Raw genomic sequence first — 20675 nt, forward strand, 5'->3', positions numbered from 1 at the left:
GTGTACAATTAGAAAGCGTATAATTAGCCCTGGGATGAAAGCATCTGCCATGTGACGGATTAGTATGTGTCCTTGTCATGTGACAGGGGAACAAGGGAAATGCTGAAGGAATTTGTAAGGAGCGTTTCTCCTTAAAACACAATTGCGGTGTGTGCGAGCATGTGTACATACGTACATGTGTGTGCACGTTGTAACTGCCATCGTTAATGCAGTAAAGGACAATGTCTTATGTGTGTGTGTGTGTGTGTGTGTGTGTGTTTACTTACGCTATGTGCGCGCTCTCTCTCCAGAGCTGTACGCAGGGTGAGGACAGGCTGACCATCCTGTGTACCACTCCCTCCCTGAAGGACCTGGGCCTGCAGCCTCCTGTGGTCACCAAGGTGGCGTTCGTCCTGGATGGTTTCACCGTGCCCCAGTTTGACCTACTCTATGTAGAGGACCCTCGCTTCGAGGACTTCCAGAGACCCACCGTCACATCCAAAGGCAACAAGAGCATCCTAGAGATTAAGGTGAGAGATGTCAGATCATTAAAAGTCATGGCACCTTTTTGTTCCCCAACTGGGTTTCAATTGAGCTCCTGAACTGGCTGAATTTAAGGGGAATTGACTCGGACAATATTAAGGTGAGACGTGAGGTCCTTTCTCCCACATCCCCATTCCCCCTCGTCCCTTTCCCCACCACCACCTCTCCATGCAAGGCTCTATGATTACCTTTTTGACAAGGACCACGTGTGTGCCTAAGTTGAAAAATGTACAGTAGTTGCACACAAAGAAATGTAAGAGCTCAATGAAAAAAATTTGAGGTAATAAAGCACAGAACAATATGAAGGCGCATATGCAAGTAAAAGGGTCGCACTGTAAAGCCCTGCCATGATAATAATTATTAAGGTTGGGGTCAGTGCAATTACCAATGCATCCATTCAGAAAATGAATTAAAATTGGAGAATTCCTCATTTAAAACAAATGGCGCTTGCAGTTTCTCTTCTGGAAGAGAGTTTCAGTTGACCTCCTGAATGGAAATGGAATTGAACCCTGATTGTAGCTTGTTGTACTTTGCTCTCCTCGACACCCTTCCACTGACTCACCCTCGCCGTCTGAGGTGGGAAGGAAACAATACTGGGGGCGGGGGGGGGGGGTTGTATACTGAAAGAAAACAGGAAAAGGAGTCCGTTTCCCATCGCTCACCCCCTACATTTCCCTCACTCACTCCTCCGATCCCTCTCCTCTGTGTATTCTCTCCATCTCACTGCATTGTCTCAGGTTCCCGAGGTCAAAGCCCTTGACATATTAATGGCGTGTTTCAAATGTGCAACCTAATTTTTCTGGGTAGAAAAACATATATTTTTTTTTACAATGAAAACAATTATAGCTTTTTTTTTTTTTTTTACTGAGGCGGCCCGATGGTTAGTGACAGCTGTGTGGAACAGGTCTCACAGGATCCTGGGTCGGCTTTTTTCCCAGGCATGACCTTGGCCCCATGGCTTAATCCAGCCCCTGCCCCTCCTTTCCCTCTCAGTAACCTTCCAACCCCCATCTAGGTCCCAGATGAGCTCCCATGAGCCCCCATTACCCCAGGGACACCGAAGGCCCTGGGTTGCACTGTTATAGGGTACATTTGGGGGCCATCTGATATCTTTACCCCAAAATGTCAGCCAATCAGTAAAGGCTACTGATAATGTTATTAGTCTTGGCTGGTGTAGAGCTCTTATCCCTACAGATCATTCCATGGGAAGGTAACAAGCATCTTAGCCCAGATTAGCACCACACACTCTGTTTGTTTTGATAGACTGTTTGATGCCTGGCAGAAATTGTATAGTTGTTCTCTTTATGGGATATGTTGCTTTCAATGACTCGTAACCACACATTAAATGTCACACACAACCTCAGAGTACAGACATGAGATGACACGTGTTGAGATGAGATGAGAGATTGTACATATTATGCAATATGCTTTGTATATGTTAAAATACTGTTGATATTAGAGTTTGTTATTGTCTCAGTGGTCGTGTGTGCGTATGCGGGGGGATTGTGAAACAAGGACCTTTTCCCTCGTGGTGACATTTCCCACATCCCCATGAGGACAAAGGCTATTTTAAGTTTAGGATTAGGGTAAGGGTTAGTGGTTGGGGTTAGGAGTTAGGTTTAGGGTTTTGGTTACGGGTTAGGGTTGTAGTAAGGGTTAAGTTTAGGGTTAAGGGTTAGAGAAAATAGGATTTTGAATGGAAATACATTTTATGTCCCCACGAGGATAAAAGAACATGCGTGTGTGCGTGTGTGCGTGTGTGTGTTCACATGCACTGCACTAGTTGACGCATATACACAGTGAGGTTTGGGAACAGGTGCGGCCCTCCACTCTGTGTCAAATCTGAAAATCCCAGGCTGTCACGCGAGGAATGTGATCATTCTTTTTATTGCCTTCTGCTATACTCATACAGCACAACCAGGCAGAGTGAGAGGCAACTGAGGTGTGTGTGTGTGTGTGTGTGTGTGTGTGTGTGTGTGTGTGTGTGTGTGTGTGTGTGTGTGTGTGTGTGTGTGTGTGTGTGTGTGTGTGTGTGTGTGTTTGTGTGTGTGTCAACCAAGCAGTTTGAGAATAAACCATCAGGCGACAGTGTTGAAGTTGAGACAGTAACATTAGAGACTGAAGGAACCAGACCATTTTACAGTCCTAGAGCCAAGTGAAATGTGTGTGAGGGAGGGAGTGTCAGAGCATGTGAGAGTAGCCAAGGCAGTCCGGGTGAGGGTGAGATTCCTTCCTTCAAAAATCCTCTCTTCCCGTCTGAAGAGCCCTCATCGACAAAAGGGTTAGTTATTTTGTATGCAGATGCAGAGAGGCTGTTGTCCCTGTCCTGGAGAGAGGGGTCACAATAACATTAGTGACACCACAACCAGTGCCTCAGTCACTTCCACTGGAACCAGTTTTTGAGCAAGCCTGCATGCATGTCTCTGTGTGGATATTGTAGGACTCACTGGGGATAATGTAGTACATAGGATTTTATACTGACTCCATTTATCCCTTTCCCCTTCTTTCTAAATCTCCATATCCCCATTTCCAGGTGCCAGGTCGTGTGGATGTGGAGGCGATGAAGGGGGAGTTGCTGAAGGTGTCGAACAGGACCTGTGAGAGTGTGACTGTGGTGGGTAACACCCTGGAGTGTACTGTCCCCATGGAGCTACGGGATGCCACCAATGAACTGGAGGTGGAGGTGAGGACAGGCACACACACACACACACACACACACACACACACACACACACACACACACACACACACACACATAGACAGAGAGAGACAGAGAGAAAGAGAGAGACCCAGTACAGACACATGGACAAAAATACACTCCCTTCCAGCTAAACTCTCAGTGAACATTTCCAAACTGGTTCCATTAGGTTTCCACTGAGTCCCCTCATCACCCCTAGTTAAACATTAGTGAGACCCCCCCCCCCCACCTTCCCTTGGATCGCTGAGCCCTCCACTTCAACCCTTCACTTGAAACAGCCCCTTGTCTACAGAGACCACTTCAGACCACCACAGACCCCCCCCCCAGTCTAGCAGCCCCCACTCCACAGCTCAATAAAGGCCTCGGTTGGGCTGCCACTGCATCCATAGAGAGGGCTCTGTGTGTGGTGTGTGCGTGCGTGCATGCGTGCATTTGTGTATGTGTCCATGACGACGGCGTTGTGCGTGCAAGCGTGTGTGCTTGAAGCATGTGTGTGTGTCGTGTGTGCATCCTGAGTGTTTGTATTGACAGTCCCTGCTTTGATAGATCATACAGTCATTTTTATCGTTCTGCTGTCTGGCATTTTATTACCACTAGGCGGGTAAATCCACGGATATCTCTGCATTTCTCCTGGCATTCTATCAACACCTCAACTTTTACTGGAATGTTCAACTCAGACTTCCAGTATCTCACAAAAAGTGGATCTCACTCAAATACTATTTATTTCACATATAAAATGCTTATGAATGTAATAACAATAGATTGTTAACCATAAACGTTTGACTTTCCACATGATTTAACCCTTAAACGTTACAGCAACATTGAGCTGGGGCCTCATTTGTAAACATTGTGTGCACACTAACAGTTTCTAATGGTTGAAGTCTCGCAGTAGTAGCTTTGTGCAAATGGGTAATATATGACTCATGTATCGCTCATAATCAAAACAGGTAGCCTAGTTAAATATAATAACAAAATGCAAACATTTGCCGTTAGTGATAAGAGTTTCTTATCTTTGCTTTCGAAAATAATAGTTGTACATCTCACTCACTGTTCTCCTCTCCTTTCTGTGTGTGTGTATTATGTGTGTAGTGGCGTCAGGCATCGTCTTCAGTGAGTCTGGGAAGAGTGATGTTGGCCCATGAACAGGATTACAGAGGTCTGATAGCTGGCTGTGTTTGTGTCAGCCTGTTACTTCTTCTGCTGCTCGCTCTATTCATCTGGAAAAGGAGGAACAAGCACATTGACGGTACGTGTGTAATTATATAAATGTGATATACAGGATTTACTGTGTTTTTGTTTGCGTGGGTTTTGTGTGCGCGTGTACGTTTGCATGTGTGTCCACCTCCTACCAGCTGTGTTGGGCTTTGGGGTTGGGATGGCTGTGGGGTTGTTGGAGATGTGCTGACTGGCTGGTCATGATGGGAGAAATGGTGGAGCGCTCTGTCCTTCTCCTTCAATGACTGTGTTCTCTCTCTCTCTCTCCCTCCACCACTCCCTCTCTCCCTTTCTCTGGTCCTACCTTCTCCCTCTACCTTTACCCCATCTTTCCCTATCTCTCACCTCTCTCTGCCACCCCTCTCTTCCCTACATCCCATCACATTCCCTACATCCAATCCTCTACCTACCTCCCTCCCTCTCTCTCTCACCCCCCCACCCCCTCCTCTCCCCCTCTCCATCTCTCTGGTCTCTAGATCTGGCTGAGGGTAAGGTTTGGTATGATGGCCGGGCTCACATTCAGCACTTGGACATGTTGGCAAACGCCCGAAGCGTCAGCCCTACTAACGAAATGGTGTCCCACGAGTCGGTGGACTATAGAACCACTCTGCTGGAGGGTACGTTTCCCGAACAAAACACCATGGTCCTAATCCTAACACTAACCCTGTCCTAACACTACCGCTGACCTTACAACCCTGTACTAACAATGCCCGCTTTCCTTTCCTAAACTTAAAGTGGCAATTTGTGTTTGAAACAATTCCAAATTGTACTCGACTGCCATTGTTTCGGTAAAAAGTTGAGGAATGGGGCTGGAGGAATGTAACGACTCTCAAGTTCATAGTCAGAGCTATGGATGCATTGGCAGACCATCCATGATCTCAACGTTACAGATGTAACCATGTTTTGAGGCTGTACAGTGTTTGTTTACATTTGCTTTGCTTATAAACACTGGAGTAAAACAAGTTTCTATTTTGGGTTATGACAGTTGAGCAAAGCTTATGAAGTATTTATACATTATATTCTTCAAGAATCAATAGGTACATATCATTCATTTATAACAAAACAAATGTGATGTAGCAACTGCAGATTGCCCCTTTAACTTCTAACTCGTAAGTTCATAACCCAGAGATGGGCTGCAACCTCTAAGGACTAGAGTTGTCCATCCCTGCATGAACCTCTTTCAGTATAACCCTAACTGTTTCCACTCATTCGAGCAACACTGACATAAAGGGAAAAAAGTAACGTAACTACCTTTCTCACTTTCCTCTGCATGTAATGGGCAGGGCTCAAGTTCTCCCTCGTCCGTTCTGTAACCATGACTCTCTCTGGCATCACTCTGTGATCATATGACCTAACGTTGACCTCTAACCCCCGACCCCTGTAGTAATTGACCTTTGGCTATATTGTTTCAGACCAGGGCGTGGAGAGGCCAGAGTCGTGCAGGGGGGCTCCCCCCATCTACGGGGGCCATGGGGAACTCCTGTCCCCCAGGCTGGGGCTGGGTGGAATGGGGATGGGGATAGGTCTGGGGGTGGAGAGGGAGCTGGTGTCCCCTCTCCTGTCGGCCTCGGTCCACATCGACACGTCCCAGCTGCACCCTGACCTGCTGAAGGAGGTTCAACATGTGGTCATCGCCAGGGAACACCTGCTGTTACACCTAAACCAGGTCATAGGCAGAGGTGAGTGGGATGATCATACATGTGTCTGGGATACATGGATAGACATGTACAGGGATACATGGATGGATGGATGGATGGATGGATGGATGGATGGATATGTCCAGGGGGCAGGAAGGGGACAGGGGGAGCAGGTAGCTGCCTAGTGGTGGCTATTCAGCAGTCTGATGGTCTGGGGGTAGAAACTATTGGCCACTCTGACAGTTTTTGTCATGATTCTCCTATACTGCCAACGTCTGAGTGATGGAAATGGGGAGAACAGGCCATGGCTCAGGTGGCTGGGGTCCTACCTCTTCCCTGTAGGCGTGTCATCATTTTGGGGAATCAGGCCTACTACTGTCATGTCGTCAGCGAACTTGATGATGGGGTTGGAACTGTGTCTACTATACATACCTTTGATACATGAAAAGACGCCCACATCCATGAACACACACACATTACCTTAACGTACACCAAATGGCCAAAAGTATCTGGTCACCCCTTCAAATGTTTTCAGCTGAAAGATTCCCTGAGCTTACCCATGATGTTGCCCAACGATTTAAGGCAATAAGTCATAGTTTAAGTCAAAGTACACTAGATATACAAAAGTATGTGGACAACCCTTCAAATGAGTGGATTCGGCTATTTTAGCCACACCTGTTGCTGACACGTGTATAAAATAGAGCACACAGCCATGCAGTCTCCATAGACAAATATTGGCAGCAGAGTGGCCTTACTGGAGAGCTCAGTGACTTTCAACGTGGCACCGTCATAGGATGCCACCTTTCCAACAAGTCAGTTTGTCAAATCAAATTTCTGCCCTGCTAGAGCTGCCCCGGTCAACTGTAAGTGCTGTTATTGTGAAGTGGAAATGTCTAGGAACATCAACGGCTCAGCCGTGAAGTGGTTGGCCACACAAGCTCACAGAATGGGACCACCGAGCGGTGAAGATCATAGCGTGTAAAAATCTGTCTGTCCTCAGTTGCAACACTCACTGCCGAGTTCCAAACTGCCTCAGGAAGCAAGGTCAGCACAAGAACTGTTCGTCGGAAGCTTCATGAAATGTGTTTCCATGGCCGAGCAGCCCCACACAAGCCTAAGATCACCATGCGCAATGCCAAGCGTCGGTTGGAGTGGTGTAAAGCTCGCCGCCATTGGACTCTGGAGCAGTGGAAACGCGTTCTCTGGAGGGATGAATCACGCTTCACCATCTGGCAGTCCGACTAACAAATCTGGGTTTGGCGGATGCCAGTAGAACGCTACCTGCCCGAATGCATTGTGCCAACCGTAACATTTGATGGAGGAGGAATAATGTTTTTCATGGTTTGGGCTAGGCCCCTTAGTTCCAGTGAAGGGAAATCTTAACGCTTCAGCATACAATGACATTCTAGACGATTCTGTTCTTCCAACTTTGTGGCAACAGTTTGAGGAAGGCCCTTTCCTGTTTCAGCAGGACAATGCCCCTGTGCACAAAGCGAGGTCCATACAGAAATGGTTAGTCGCGATCTGTGTGGAAGAACTTGACTGGCCTGAACAGAGCCCTGATCTCAACCCCATCGAACACCTTTGGGATGAATTGGAACACTGACTGTGTGCCAGGCCTAATCGCCCAACATCGGTCCCAGACTTCACTAATGCTCTTGTGGCCGAATGGAAGCAAGTCCCCGCAGCAATGTTCCAACATGTAGTGGAAAGCCTTCCCAGAAGAGGAGTGGAGGCTGTTATAGCAGCAAAGGGCGGACCAACTCCAAATGTATGCCCATGATTTTGGAATGTTCGACAAGCCAGTGTCCACATACTTTTGGCCAAGTAGTGTATACTCAGACACACTTATAAAGACTTTAGCGGATCTGTAGGTCTCAACCATGGTAATATCAGAATCCATCCCCATAGGGCATACACCTAAATACAGTATTCACCATGTTAGAGCTTATTGACCAACATTATCAAACCACCAGGTTTGACATTCAGATATAAAAACAGAAAAAGGAGAAAGGCCTTTCTCTGTTATTAACATCCGCACAATGTTCAAGGACAATGCTCCCCAAAAAATCCCCCCTCCCCCTTGACTCGGCCCTCAGGGAAGCCTGGAGATTCCGAAGCAGGATTATGGGGTGGCGTGGGATGATTTATTCCCGGGTAGAATTCCGAGCACCATTGTTTATCCGTGTGGTGTAACCCGAGCCCTCAGTGCATCTGCAAGGATCGTGATGGGAGAACACCTCAGAGTTCTCTACACTCCCTAGCTTTAATAGCCCAACACCCCTGCAAAGCTGCACTGAGCCCTCCAGACCACATATAATAAAGGCCACAGTAACTCAGATATGGGGAGATATAGCCTCTAATGAACCCTACTGAGCTAAACTGAATGAATGGGCACCTCAAGTAGAGGTTTATAGAAGTAATCTAGACTTCAACAAAGGGGAATCTAGCTTTTCAGCCTGCCTGACTCCCCTGAACAAGGCAGTTAACCCACTGTTCCTAGGCCGTCATTGTAAACAATAATTTGTTCTTAACTGACTTGCCCAGTTAAATAAAGGTTAAATTAAATAAATAAAAATTGCTCCATTGACTTACTGGTCTAAAGAAATATGTCCATAAACAAACAAGGGTTTCAGCATCAAGCATTCCTTTAACAGCGGGTACTCTTTTTCTAGCTTATTTTTGACCCCCAATTGAGCTTCATCTATTCTTATGTTTCTCTCTCTTTTTTCTTCACAGGTCACTTTGGCTGTGTGTTCCATGGGACCTTGTTAGAGGCTGACGGTCAGAAACAGCACTGTGCCATCAAGTCCCTCAACCGTGAGTACAGACCACAGCATGGCCAAAAGAACCACATCACAAAGTCACTTGACCAGGTTGTGTTTAGACACAAAACGAGAGAAAACCTTTTGAAGCTAAGGGGTTCCGACTTGGACGTGGTTGGATGATAAAAAACAAGAAAGGCCAGATCTTTGTCTTGAACATGGCCGAAGATACATTAATAATGCTAAGAGGAGCTACACCATGGATTCCATTTGAAACACACCTGACTAACCATGTCCACAATTCAACCATCTAAGCAGAATCCAACCTCAGCCATCCCCTATTCATTCATTCAAATCTCATAGCTATGATGTGATATGATATGATATCATAGCAACAACGCAATGCCACAATAACATTAGAGGGCCTTATCTCATTCCAGCTGGGCTGACACACAACACACACACACACACACACACACACACACACACACACACACACACACACACACACACACACACACACACACACACACACACACACACACAATGACACACACAATGACACACACAGCCACAGCGGTGTGGCCTGTGGAAGGATGATTGAGATGAATGGGCTCCTGGCGACGAGGATGACATTAGGGTCCCCCTGTCTCTAATCGTGTAACCTGTCACTTTACCCTGAGAGATTAATGTCCTTGATAAGGCTTTGGTGAGATCTGCCGCTGGACTGGTGGTAACCCATAGCGATTGAGGGCACTCGGCTGGTAACCCATAGCGATAGAGTTGCCTCTGCCTTTCGTTTAGACGTTGTTCTCTGAGCCTTGGCCTTCTCATTGAGTTTACAGTGACCTAAAGTTCCCCAGGGAACTTTAAAGTAAAAGAAGTTCCCTGGGGAACTTTGTCACTGTCATGGCAAAGACACAGTGCTTTCGGTGAATATTGTAGGTGATGTCACCATGTTGTTTCTGCAATACATAAAAGTGTAGATTAAACTCTTGCAGCTTAACAGCCTTATTGTCCTCTTTTTTTAACTCCGCATTAAATGGCAAGTCTTCTTTCTCCGTTTGAGTGTGTCGTCATCTGGTAGTTCCAGTGAAAGGGCAATCAGCTGTTTTATCTTAGCTAAATGAGATTCCGTTTTAAACGAGATTAGAAGAGAGGGGAGGGGGAAAGAGCAGTGACACCAGGAGCACTGATTCGATTGGGTAATGGGAGTGTTGCGTAGTGGTTGCCTATAGGTTTGGTTTAGGGTCACAGTCCCAATGCTCAGACAGCCTGAAGACTGGCTCCTCATGGGCTGCTAACAGCGGTAGATAACTAAGGTTTAGATGGCACGGTAAAGAGATTTAGGTTGATGGCTTCAGGGCCTGTTTTATTTGCATTTTTGTTGGTGGCCCATCAAGCAATGCATGATTATAATACAGACTTTAATGTCAGGATTTTGTAAAAGAGAATGTGTTCTCTTTTCAGTAACTTGGTTAAATAAAGGCAATAAGTAAACAAGTCATTCTGTAATATCTTGCCGGTTGTCAGGGATCACTGACCTGGAGGAGGTGTCTCAGTTCCTGAAGGAGGGGATCATCATGAAGGACTTCAGCCACCCCAACGTGTTGTCTCTCCTGGGGATCTGTCTGCCCACTGAGGGCTCTCCTCTGGTGGTGCTGCCATACATGAAGCACGGAGACCTCAGGAACTTCATACGGGACGAGACACATGTACGATACACACACACACACACACACACACACACACACAGGAATAAAGCGCAGAAGCAGTATTTTCCGTGTGTGAGCTTTTCTTTCTGTATTTGTGTGTTTTACTTCCTATATTAAGTATTTTTTCCCCCAACACCAGTGGATACATTTGGGATGTGTATCTCACCTCCACCCTCTTCCTTGTTTCTTTAGAACCCCACAGTGAAGGACCTGATGGGCTTTGGTCTTCAGGTGGCCCGGGGCATGGAGTATCTGGCCAGCAAGAAGTTTGTCCACAGAGACCTAGCCGCAAGGAACTGCATGTAAGATCTGGAACCAACTGTCAAATGCAATCTCAAACAGTCAGTGTGTGAAAGTGTACTCATCTTTGTAGTGAGAGAGGCATACAGTCATGCATACTTTGAGATTCCGCATTGTAAAAGACGCCACTTTGGCTCCAACCATTACAAGATAATATAAGAATGTTCGGATCCAACATGGCTGTCAGTTTCCCCAGCGCTGTTTGTATACTGTAAAGCTGTTGTTGACCCCATCCCTCTCTCTCCTAGGCTGGATGAAAGCTTCACAGTGAAGGTGGCAGACTTTGGCCTGGCCAGGGATGTGTACGATAAGGAGTACTACAGCATCCACAACAAGAGTGGAGTCAAACTACCTGTCAAGTGGATGGCCCTGGAGAGCCTGCAGACACACAAGTTCACCCCAAAGTCAGATGTGGTGAGAGACTACCCAAGCACACACATCAAATCAAAATCAAATCAAATGTCATTGGTCACATACACATATTTAGCAGATGTTATTGCGGGTGTGGCGAAATACACATAAATCCAAAAGTAAAATCATGGAATTAAGAAATATATAAATATTAAGACGTGCAATGACTAAATTACAGTAGAATAGAATACAGTACATACATATGAAATGAGTAAAGCAGTATGTAAACATTATTAAAGTGACTAGTGTTCCATTATTAAAGTGACCAGTGATTCCATGTCTATGTATATAGGGCAGCAAGAGCAAGGTGCAAGGTTGAGTAACCGGGTGGTAGCCGGCTAGTGATGGCTATTTAACAGTCTGATGGCCTTGAGATAGAAGCTGTTTTTCAGTCTCTCGGTCCCAGCTTTGATGCAGCTGTACTGACCTTGCCTTCTGGATGATAGCGGGGTGAACAGGCTCTGACTCGGGTGGTTGATGTCCTTGATGATCTTTTTGGCCTTCCTGTGACATCGGGTGCTGTAGGTGTCCTGGAGGGCAGGTAGTTTTCCCCCTGGTGATGCGTTGGGCAGATCGCACCACCCTCTGGAGAGCCCTGCAGTTGTGGGCGGTGCAGTTGCCGTACCAGGCGGTGATGCAGCCCACCAGGATGCTCTCAATTGTGCATCTGTAAAAGTTTGTGAGGGTCTTAGGGGCCAAGCCAAATTTCTTCAGCCTCCTGAGATTGAAAAGGCGCTATTGCGCCTTCTTCACCCCACTGTCTGTGTGGGTGGACCATTTCAGATCATCAGTGATGTGTATGCAAAGGAACTTGAAGCTTTCCATATTCTCCACTGCGGCCCGTCAATGTGGATAGGGGCGTGTTCCCTCTGCTTTTATATGTCCACAATCAGCTCCTTCGTTTTGTTGACGTTGAGGGAGACGTTATTTTCCTGGCACCACTCCGCCAGGGCACTGACCTCCTGCCTGTAGGCTGTCTCGTCCATGTTGGTAATCAGGCCTACTATAGTTGTGTCGTCTGCAAACTTGACAATTGAGTTGGAGGTGCGTGTGGCCATGCAGTCATGGGTGAACAGGAATCTGAGTACGCAACCTTGTGGGGCCCAGTGTTGAGGATCAGCGTAGTGGAGGTGTTGTTGCCTACCTTCACCACCGGGGTGTAGCCCGTCACGAAGTCCAAGACCCAGTTGCAAAGGACGAGGTTCAGACCCAGGGCCCCAAGCTTGATTATAAGCTTAGAGGGTACTATGGTGTTGAAGGTTGAGCTATAGTCAATGAACAGCATTCTTACATAGGTATTCCTCTTGTCCAGGTGGGATAGGGCAGCGTGCAGTGCAATGGCGATTGCATCGTCTGTAGAGCTATTGGGGCGGTAAGCAAATTGAAGTGGGTCTAGGGTGTCAGGTAAGGTAGAGGTGATATGATCCTTAAACAGCCTCTCAAAGCAATTCATGATGACAGAGGTGAGTGCTACGAGGCGATAGTCATGCACACACACTCAGGCACACACACTCAGGCACACACATGCATGTACCATACCAGTCAAAGGTTTGGACACACCTACTCATTCAAAGGTTTTCTTTATTTTTACTATTTTCTTCATTGTAGAATAATAGTGAAGACATCAAAATTATGAAATAACATAATAAATCATGTAGTAACCCACTTTTTTTAACAAATTAAAATATATTTTATATTTGAGATTCTTCAAAGTAGCCACCCTTTTTGACTTGATGACAGCTTTGCAGACTTTGGATTTTCTCAACAAGCTTAATGAGGTAGTTACCTGGAATGCATTTCAATTAACAGGTGTGCCTTGTAAAACGTAAATTTGAGGAATTTCTTTCCTTCTTTTTGCGTTTGAGCCAGTCAGTTGTGTTCTGACAGGGTAGGGGTGGTATATAGAATATAGCCCTATTTGGTAAAAGGCCATGTTCATATTATGGAAAGAACAGCTCAAATAAGCAAAGAGAAACGACAGTCCATCATTACTTTAAGACATGAAGGTCAGTCAATCAAGAACATTTCAAGAACTTTTGCAAAAACCATCAAGAACAGTTGCAAAAACCATCAAGCACAATGATGAAACTGGTGCTCATGAGGACTGCCACAGGAAAGGAAGACCCAGAGTTATCTATGCTGCAGAGGATAAATTCATGAGAGTTAACTGCACGTCAGATTGCAGCCCAAATAAATGCTTCACAGAGTTCAAGTAACAGACACATCTCAACATCAACTGTTCAGAGGAGACTGTGTGAATCAGCCCTTCATGGTCGAATTGCTGCAAAGAAACCATTACTAAAGGACACCAATAGGAAGAGACTTGCTTGGGCCAAGACACACGAGCAATGTACATTAGACTGGTGGAAATCTGTCTTTTGGTCTGATGAGTCCAAATTTGAGATTTTTGGTTCCAACCTCTGTGTCTTTGTGAGACGCAGAGTAGGTGAACGGATTATCTCCTATGTGTGGTTCCCACCGTGAAGCATGGAGGAGGAAGTGTGATGGTGTGGGGGTGCTTTGCTGGTGACACTGTCAGGGATTTATTTAGAATTAAAGGCACACTTAACCAGCATGGCTACCACAGCATTCTGCAGTGATTCGCCATCCCATCTGGTTTGCGGTTAGTGGGACAATTTGTTTTTCAACAGGCCAATGACGCAACACACCTCCAGGCTGTATAAGGGCTATTTGAACAAGAAGGAGAGTGATGGAGTGCTGCATCAGATGACCTGGCCTCCACAATCACCCGACCTCAAACCAATTGAGACAGTTCGGGATGAGATGGACTGCAGAATGAAGGAAAAGCAGCCAACAAGTGCTCATCATATGTGGGAACTTCTTCAAGACTGTTTGAAATGCATTCCAGGTGAAGCTGGTTGAGAGAATGCCAAGAGTGTGCAAAGCTGTCATCAAGGCAAAGGGTGGCTACTTTGAAGAATCTAAAATTAAAATATATTTTGATTTGTTTAACACTTTTTTGGTTAGTACATGATTCCATATGTGTTATTTCATAGTGTTGATGTCTTCACTTGTAGAAAATAGTAAAAAATAAAGAAAAAAATGAATGGGTAGTTGTGTCCAAACTTTTGACTGGTACTGTATATACGCTACTACTCACTCCTTCATTCACTTACAGTATTACGTAATCACTCTCCCGTCTATTCTAACACACACACGATGATAACCTGTGATAAATAAGTAGCAAACTTAATTCTTTGGAACTTAATCAGAGCTCCATCCTCTCAACCCCTCGAACTGCACTCTACCTTAACAAACCACCACTGTACTGTTCCCTCTCTGGTTGAGGTATATAGGTTTAGCTTGTCTCTCTCTGCTACAGTATCTGTCTGTTATCTCACTAAGGTTAGCTGATTTTAACACTCCTCCTGGCTGGCTGCTCTCTTCACTGAAGGCCAGAAATAATCTCATTAGGACTGACTTGGCCTGTGTTCGAAATGACACCCTATTCCCTATATGGTGCGCTTCTTTTGACCAGGACCCATAGGGAACAGAGTGCCATTTCAGATGCAGCCTGTGATGTACTGTGATGTGATCTGATGTGTAATTGGTCCAGCTGGTGTTCAATGTTTCAGTGGTCATTTGGCGTGTTGCTATGGGAACTGATGACCCGGGGAGCCCCGCCGTATTCTGACGTCAACTCTTTCGACATCACTGTGTTCCTACTGCAAGGGAGACGGCTGCTGCAGCCAGAGTTCTGCCCTGACCCACTGTGAGTGAACACACACACAAACACACATACATATACAGTACGCACGCACATCACGCATGCACGCTTGTACACACACAGACACACACACAAACACACAGGTAGTGCACACACACACACACTGTGAGTGGAAAGTGTGTATGTGTGTGTGTGTCCTGGTCACACACACACACTCATAAACAAACACACATATATACTTACACCCATCAAGCTAATACCCAACCACTCCCAAATATAATGTGCAGACAGATGCTTTCATTACTAATAAAAGTGTATTCATACGCACACATATGCCCACTCACACTCCTGTGTCTTTCACCTTGACCAATGTACATAGGGATGGCTCAGTGCTGCTTGTCCTTGACAGAGACATTGAGATGAACATAGGCCCATTGTTAACACTACCCTTACATACTGCATGATCTGCTTGAAGAAAAAGACTGAGACAGACAGACATGCAGACAGACATGCAGACAGACATGCAGACAGACATGCAGACAGACAGACATGCAGACAGACATGCAGACAGGGAGGGAGGGAGGGAGGGAGGGAGGGAGGGAGGGAGGGAGGGAGGGAGGGAGGGAGGGAGGGAGGGAGGGAGGGAGGGAGGGAGGGAGGGAGGAAACTATAAAGCATATATAACTACTGAATCAATCAGGTCACTACAGACATGAGATCCTCCTTAATCTCCCCCAATCTGTAAAACAACACGTTTCCAAATACGAACTACGATTATTTCGTGAAAATAAGTGAAAATAAAATACTATCTCCCTATTAATCTCCGCAAGTCAGGGGGAGATTTCAGGTGAGGGGTAAATCATAGTATAGATTCAGCCAAGCGGAGAGCAAAACGGAATGATCCATAACCATTCATATGAGTCTTTATTCATGAACATTCACTGACATACAGTATTTCCAGAATGAAAGGGGCCCTGTGGCAAAACGGTCAAAACTACACTGAACAAAAATATAAACGCAATGTGAAGTGTTGGTCCCATGTTTCATGAGCTGAAATAAAATATCCCCGAAATGTTCTACATGCACAAAAAATGTATTTCTCTCAAATGTTGTGCACAAATGGGTTTACATCCCTATTAGTATGCACTTCTCCTTTGCCAAGATAATCCATCCACCTGACAGATGTGGCTTATCAAGAAGCTGATTAAACAGCATGATCATAACACAGGTGCACCTTGTGCTGGGGAAAATTAAAAGACCACTTTAACATGTGCAGTTTTGTCACACAACACAATGCCACAGATGTCTCAAGTTTTGAAGGAGCGTTCAATTGGCATGCTGACTGCAGGAATGTCCACCAGAGCTGTTGCCAGAGAATTGAATGTTCATTTCTCTACGATAAGCCGCCTCCAACATCGTTTTAGAGAATTTGGCAGTATGTCCAACCAGCCTCACAACCACAGACCACGTGTAACCATGCCAGTCCAGGACCTCCAAATCCGGCTTCTTCACCTGCGGGATCGAGACCAGCCACCCGGACAGCTGATGAAACTGAGGAGTATTTCTGTCTGTAATAAAGCCTTTTTGTGGGAAAAAAAGCTCATTCCGATTAGCTTGGCTTGGCTCCCCAGTGGGCGGGCCTCGCTCTCATGTGGGTGGGCTTATGCCCTCCCAGGCCCACCCATGGCTGTGCCCCTGCCCAGTCATGTGAAATCCACAGATAAGGGCCTAATTTATTAATTTCAATTGGCTGATATCCTTATATCAAATCAAATTTGATTTGTCACATACACATATTTAGCACATGTAATTGCGGGTGTAACAAAATGTTATATGAACTGTAACTCAGTAAAATTGTTGAAATTGTTGCATATGACATTATATTTTTGTTCAGAATAAATTTGGCTACTAAATATCTAAGTGAGCAAAACCTATGTACATAACTGTATTTCACCTGCATATAGGCTTATCCATGCATCAACATTTAATCCTAACCACCTCCCCTCCCTTATCTCCCACCCCAGGTATAACGTGATGGTCGAGTGCTGGCACCCCAAGCCGGAGAGGAGGCCCACCTTCTCAGAGCTGGTGTCCCTTATCAACGCCATCTTCTCCAGCTTCAGCGGAGAGCACTACATCCTTCTCAACACCACCTATGTCAACATAGACAAGATGAGCCCCTACCCCTCCCTCATCTCCTCATCCTCCTCTTCCTGCTCCACCCCTCAGGACCACCCCCTGGAGCGAGACTGCTGCACCTGAGAGAGAGGGAGCGATGGAGGGAAAGAAAGAGAGAGAGAGGGAGAGATGAAAGAAAAATAGTTAAGTAGAAAAGGAGAGGGAATGGGGAGAGATTGAAGACAAGGGGGTGAAAGGAGGGTAGGAAAAGAATGAGCTTGACAGAGTAAGAAAGAGGGAGAAAAGAGTGGGCTTGAGGCGGCGAAGACGTTGGGTCGCTTGGGAACTGTATGTGACTGACAGATAGACACTGGACAAACTCTGTGTACGCTGGCTGAGAAAAGACAGTTTAAGGACACTGACTCGTGCCGTGCCTACTTCACGTGTGTGTAATGTATGTATACTGACCAATGACCAACCAAACAAACATCACTGTACGCCTGAGGCCTGTATGAACTGTTAGGTCGATCTTGGCCTCCCTCTGCTCTTAAACCTAGAACTTGCTCTAGACCCACCCATGACCTTTTACCCTGGTATGCCCTTGGAGCCTGACTTCAGGAGGTCAGGCTTCTCGTCTCTCTCTACCACATACAATTTGGAGAAATAGGAGAACCTTTTCAATGAACAAAGCCTATAGAATTCTATAGAAGCACATTGTGACTCGCCCAACATTTCAACAACTCCCGTGCCAAAGAGAGACCGGATGATTTTTGGAGACATTTCCGCTTGTTAATGGGTAGCATGTTTATGGCGATATGGTGAAGGGCCTCCAGGTTTTTTTCCCCCTCGGCATAAAATTCTTTACACCATCATCCGCACTGCCACTGAATTCCCCTCTCTTCCCACCTCTCCTCGCATGCATCCCTAAGCACTAGGACTGAATGAAGAAAGTCCCAGCTCCAGCCTCCAGGTGATGTTCTCACTAACCGAGGTGGCAGTGCAGATTGGCTGGCAGAAGGAACAATTTGCTGCCCGTGTGCAGTAGGCTACACTGGATACTTCTTTATGTGTGTAATTATCTTTGACGATTCTCTTTTGATGTGCTTCTTTCAAAACATCTCGCTGCTTCATTGCTGTGAGTGACTCACCTTTTAGGAATCTGCAGATGTTTCCCAGTTGTAAGGTGTTTTTTTTTGCCTTTCGGTTGGTAACACTTTGACTCGAACCGGCCTGTCATAATGTCTACATAGCATGTGTCGTAACAGTTCATGCAAGCTCAGCCTGAAAACAACTGACGTAATCATGTTTTAGACTTCAGAGAGTCAAGCGGGGGAAATTGGAGACATGTTGGAACATTTGATGGTTTTTGGCATCATAGTACTACGTCAGTTGGAACAAGTGTTTTTACTGTCAATCATGACTTCATCATGGCATTGTTGCATACTGCTACGTCGACATTTTGAAAGACCACTTCAAGTTAAAACGGGACCATTTTGCCTCTCCTTTGTGAAGCGTTTGTCTTTTTTACTATGGCTGCTGTTATGTTATAAATGATCAGGCCAGCAATGGACAGATATGAATGTTTGCTCAAATAAATGTTATAAGAGCTGTACTATATTTTTTATGATGCCTTTTATTATGAAAATGAGCCTAAATAAATGGTCGGTCCAATAGAATAATGCCCGAACTGAGCAGTGGTGCCACAACAACGACCAATCAACTTCAGTGACTGAACCACTGCCTTTTGTACAAAAATGATAAAGGTTAACACCTCTGTGGATGTGTCTTCTATATGTAGGATTTAACTGTGGTAAATGTGTGTGTATGTATACTGTATGACAGGTGATCGTTCTAGGTACAGCACAGTACAAACAATAGATACTGTACAGTCATTGAACACCTGGAGCTAGCAAGTTCACGTCCTTAACTATTAGACTGTTCTAGATGTTCCTATTGGTAACTAAATGGCTTGTAAATCCATGACTTTTGGCCATTAATATGCCATTGACCTCACTGTCAGTGCAGTGTGAGCGTATATATGAACCACTGTTTAGGGATCGTCCATGAAAATAGTGATGGTACATATGTTGTTACTATGTTATGTCATCTGACTGACTCAGTGTAATAAAACTATATTATCAGTGTGGACATGTCAAATACTGTAGCTTATTATCATTGTCTGTACATTCTTTATTTGACCAGGCAAAGGCCTTCGGAAAGTATTCAGACTCCTTGCCTTTTCCCACATTTTGTTACATTACAGACTTATTCTAAAATTGATTACTTTTTTTTTGTAATCATCAGCAGTCTACACACAATAGCCTATAATGACAAAGTAAAAACAGGTTTTTTGTATTTTTGCAAATATATTATAAATAAAAAACTTAAATACCTCATTTATATAAGTATTCAGACCCTTGCAATGAGACTCGAATTTGAGCTTTTGAGCTTTTCCAGTGATCATCGTTGAGATGTTTTTACAACTTGATTGGAGTCAACCTGTGGTAAATTCAATTGATTGGACATGATTTGGAAAGGCACACACCTGTCTATATAAGGTTCCACAGTTGAAGGTGACCAAGAACCTGATGGTCACTCTGGCAGAGCTCTAGATTTCCTCTGCGGGGATGGGAGAACCTTCCAGAAGGACAACCATCTCTGCAGCACTCAACCAATCAGGCCTTTATGGTAGAGTGGCCAGACGGAAGCCACTCCTTAGTCAAAGGCACATGACAGCCTGCTTGGAGTTTGACAAAAGGCACCTAAAGACTCTCAGACCAGGAGAAACAAGATTCTCTGGTCTGATGAAGCCTAGATTGAACTCTTTGGCCTGAATGCCAAGCCTCATGTCTGGAAGAAACCTGGCACCATACCTATGGTGAAGCATGGTGGTGGCAGCATCATGCTGTGGGGATGTTTTTCAGTGGCAGGGACTGGGAGACTAGTCAGGATCGAGGCTAAGATAAACGGAGCAAAGTACACAGAGATCCTTGATGAAATCCTGCTCCAGAGCGCTCAGGACCTCAGACTGGGGTGAAGGTTCACCTTCCAACAGGACAACAACCGTAAGCACACAACCAATACAACGCAGGAGTGGCTTCGGGTGAAGTCTCTGAATGTCCTTGAGCGGCCCAGCCAGAGCCTGGACTTGAACCCTATCTAACATCTCTGGAGAGACCTGAAAATAGCTGTGCAGCAACTCTCCCCATCCAACCTGACAGAGCTTGAGAGGGTCTGCAGAGAAGAATGGGAGAAACTCCCCAAATACAGGTGTGCCAAGCTTGTAGCGTCACACCCAAGAACAATCGATGCTGTAATCGCTGCCAAAGGTGCTTCAACAAAGTACTTAGTAAATGTGATATTTCAGTTAAAAAAATGTATTTAATCAATTTTAGAATAAGCCTGTAACAACAACATTTGGAAAAAGACAAGGGGTCTGAATACTTTCCGAAGGCACTGTATGTTACATATGCTGCCTCAGTCATTCTACTCATTGCCTCCTCTACCTACTGATAGCTTCAGAGTATCCACTGGGTGGATGGGTGGATGGCTTAATATCTGTCCACCAAGGAGTCAAGTGTCTTCAGTTTCAAATTCATTTATTTA

At 45.4% G+C, this 20675-nt stretch overlaps 1 protein-coding gene across 1 annotated transcript in view; it reads left to right on the plus strand.

The window, feature by feature from the left end:
- LOC106573120 (hepatocyte growth factor receptor) overlaps window positions 1–19215 on the plus strand; it is a 78821-nt gene extending 59606 nt beyond the window's left edge. Inside the window, exons 11-21 of the mRNA XM_014147829.2 lie at window positions 291–509; window positions 3056–3205; window positions 4310–4466; window positions 4912–5052; window positions 5848–6114; window positions 8812–8892; window positions 10371–10552; window positions 10745–10854; window positions 11101–11266; window positions 14860–14996; window positions 16976–19215. Coding sequence (XP_014003304.1) covers window positions 291–509; window positions 3056–3205; window positions 4310–4466; window positions 4912–5052; window positions 5848–6114; window positions 8812–8892; window positions 10371–10552; window positions 10745–10854; window positions 11101–11266; window positions 14860–14996; window positions 16976–17213 — 1848 coding nt within the window. The 3' untranslated portion in view covers window positions 17214–19215. The remainder of the gene's footprint in view (window positions 1–290; window positions 510–3055; window positions 3206–4309; window positions 4467–4911; window positions 5053–5847; window positions 6115–8811; window positions 8893–10370; window positions 10553–10744; window positions 10855–11100; window positions 11267–14859; window positions 14997–16975) is intronic.
- The last annotated feature ends 1460 nt before the right edge of the window (window positions 19216–20675 follow it).

Source organism: Salmo salar, chromosome ssa16, assembly GCF_905237065.1.
Source record: "Salmo salar chromosome ssa16, Ssal_v3.1, whole genome shotgun sequence".
NCBI lineage: Eukaryota > Metazoa > Chordata > Actinopteri > Salmoniformes > Salmonidae > Salmo > Salmo salar.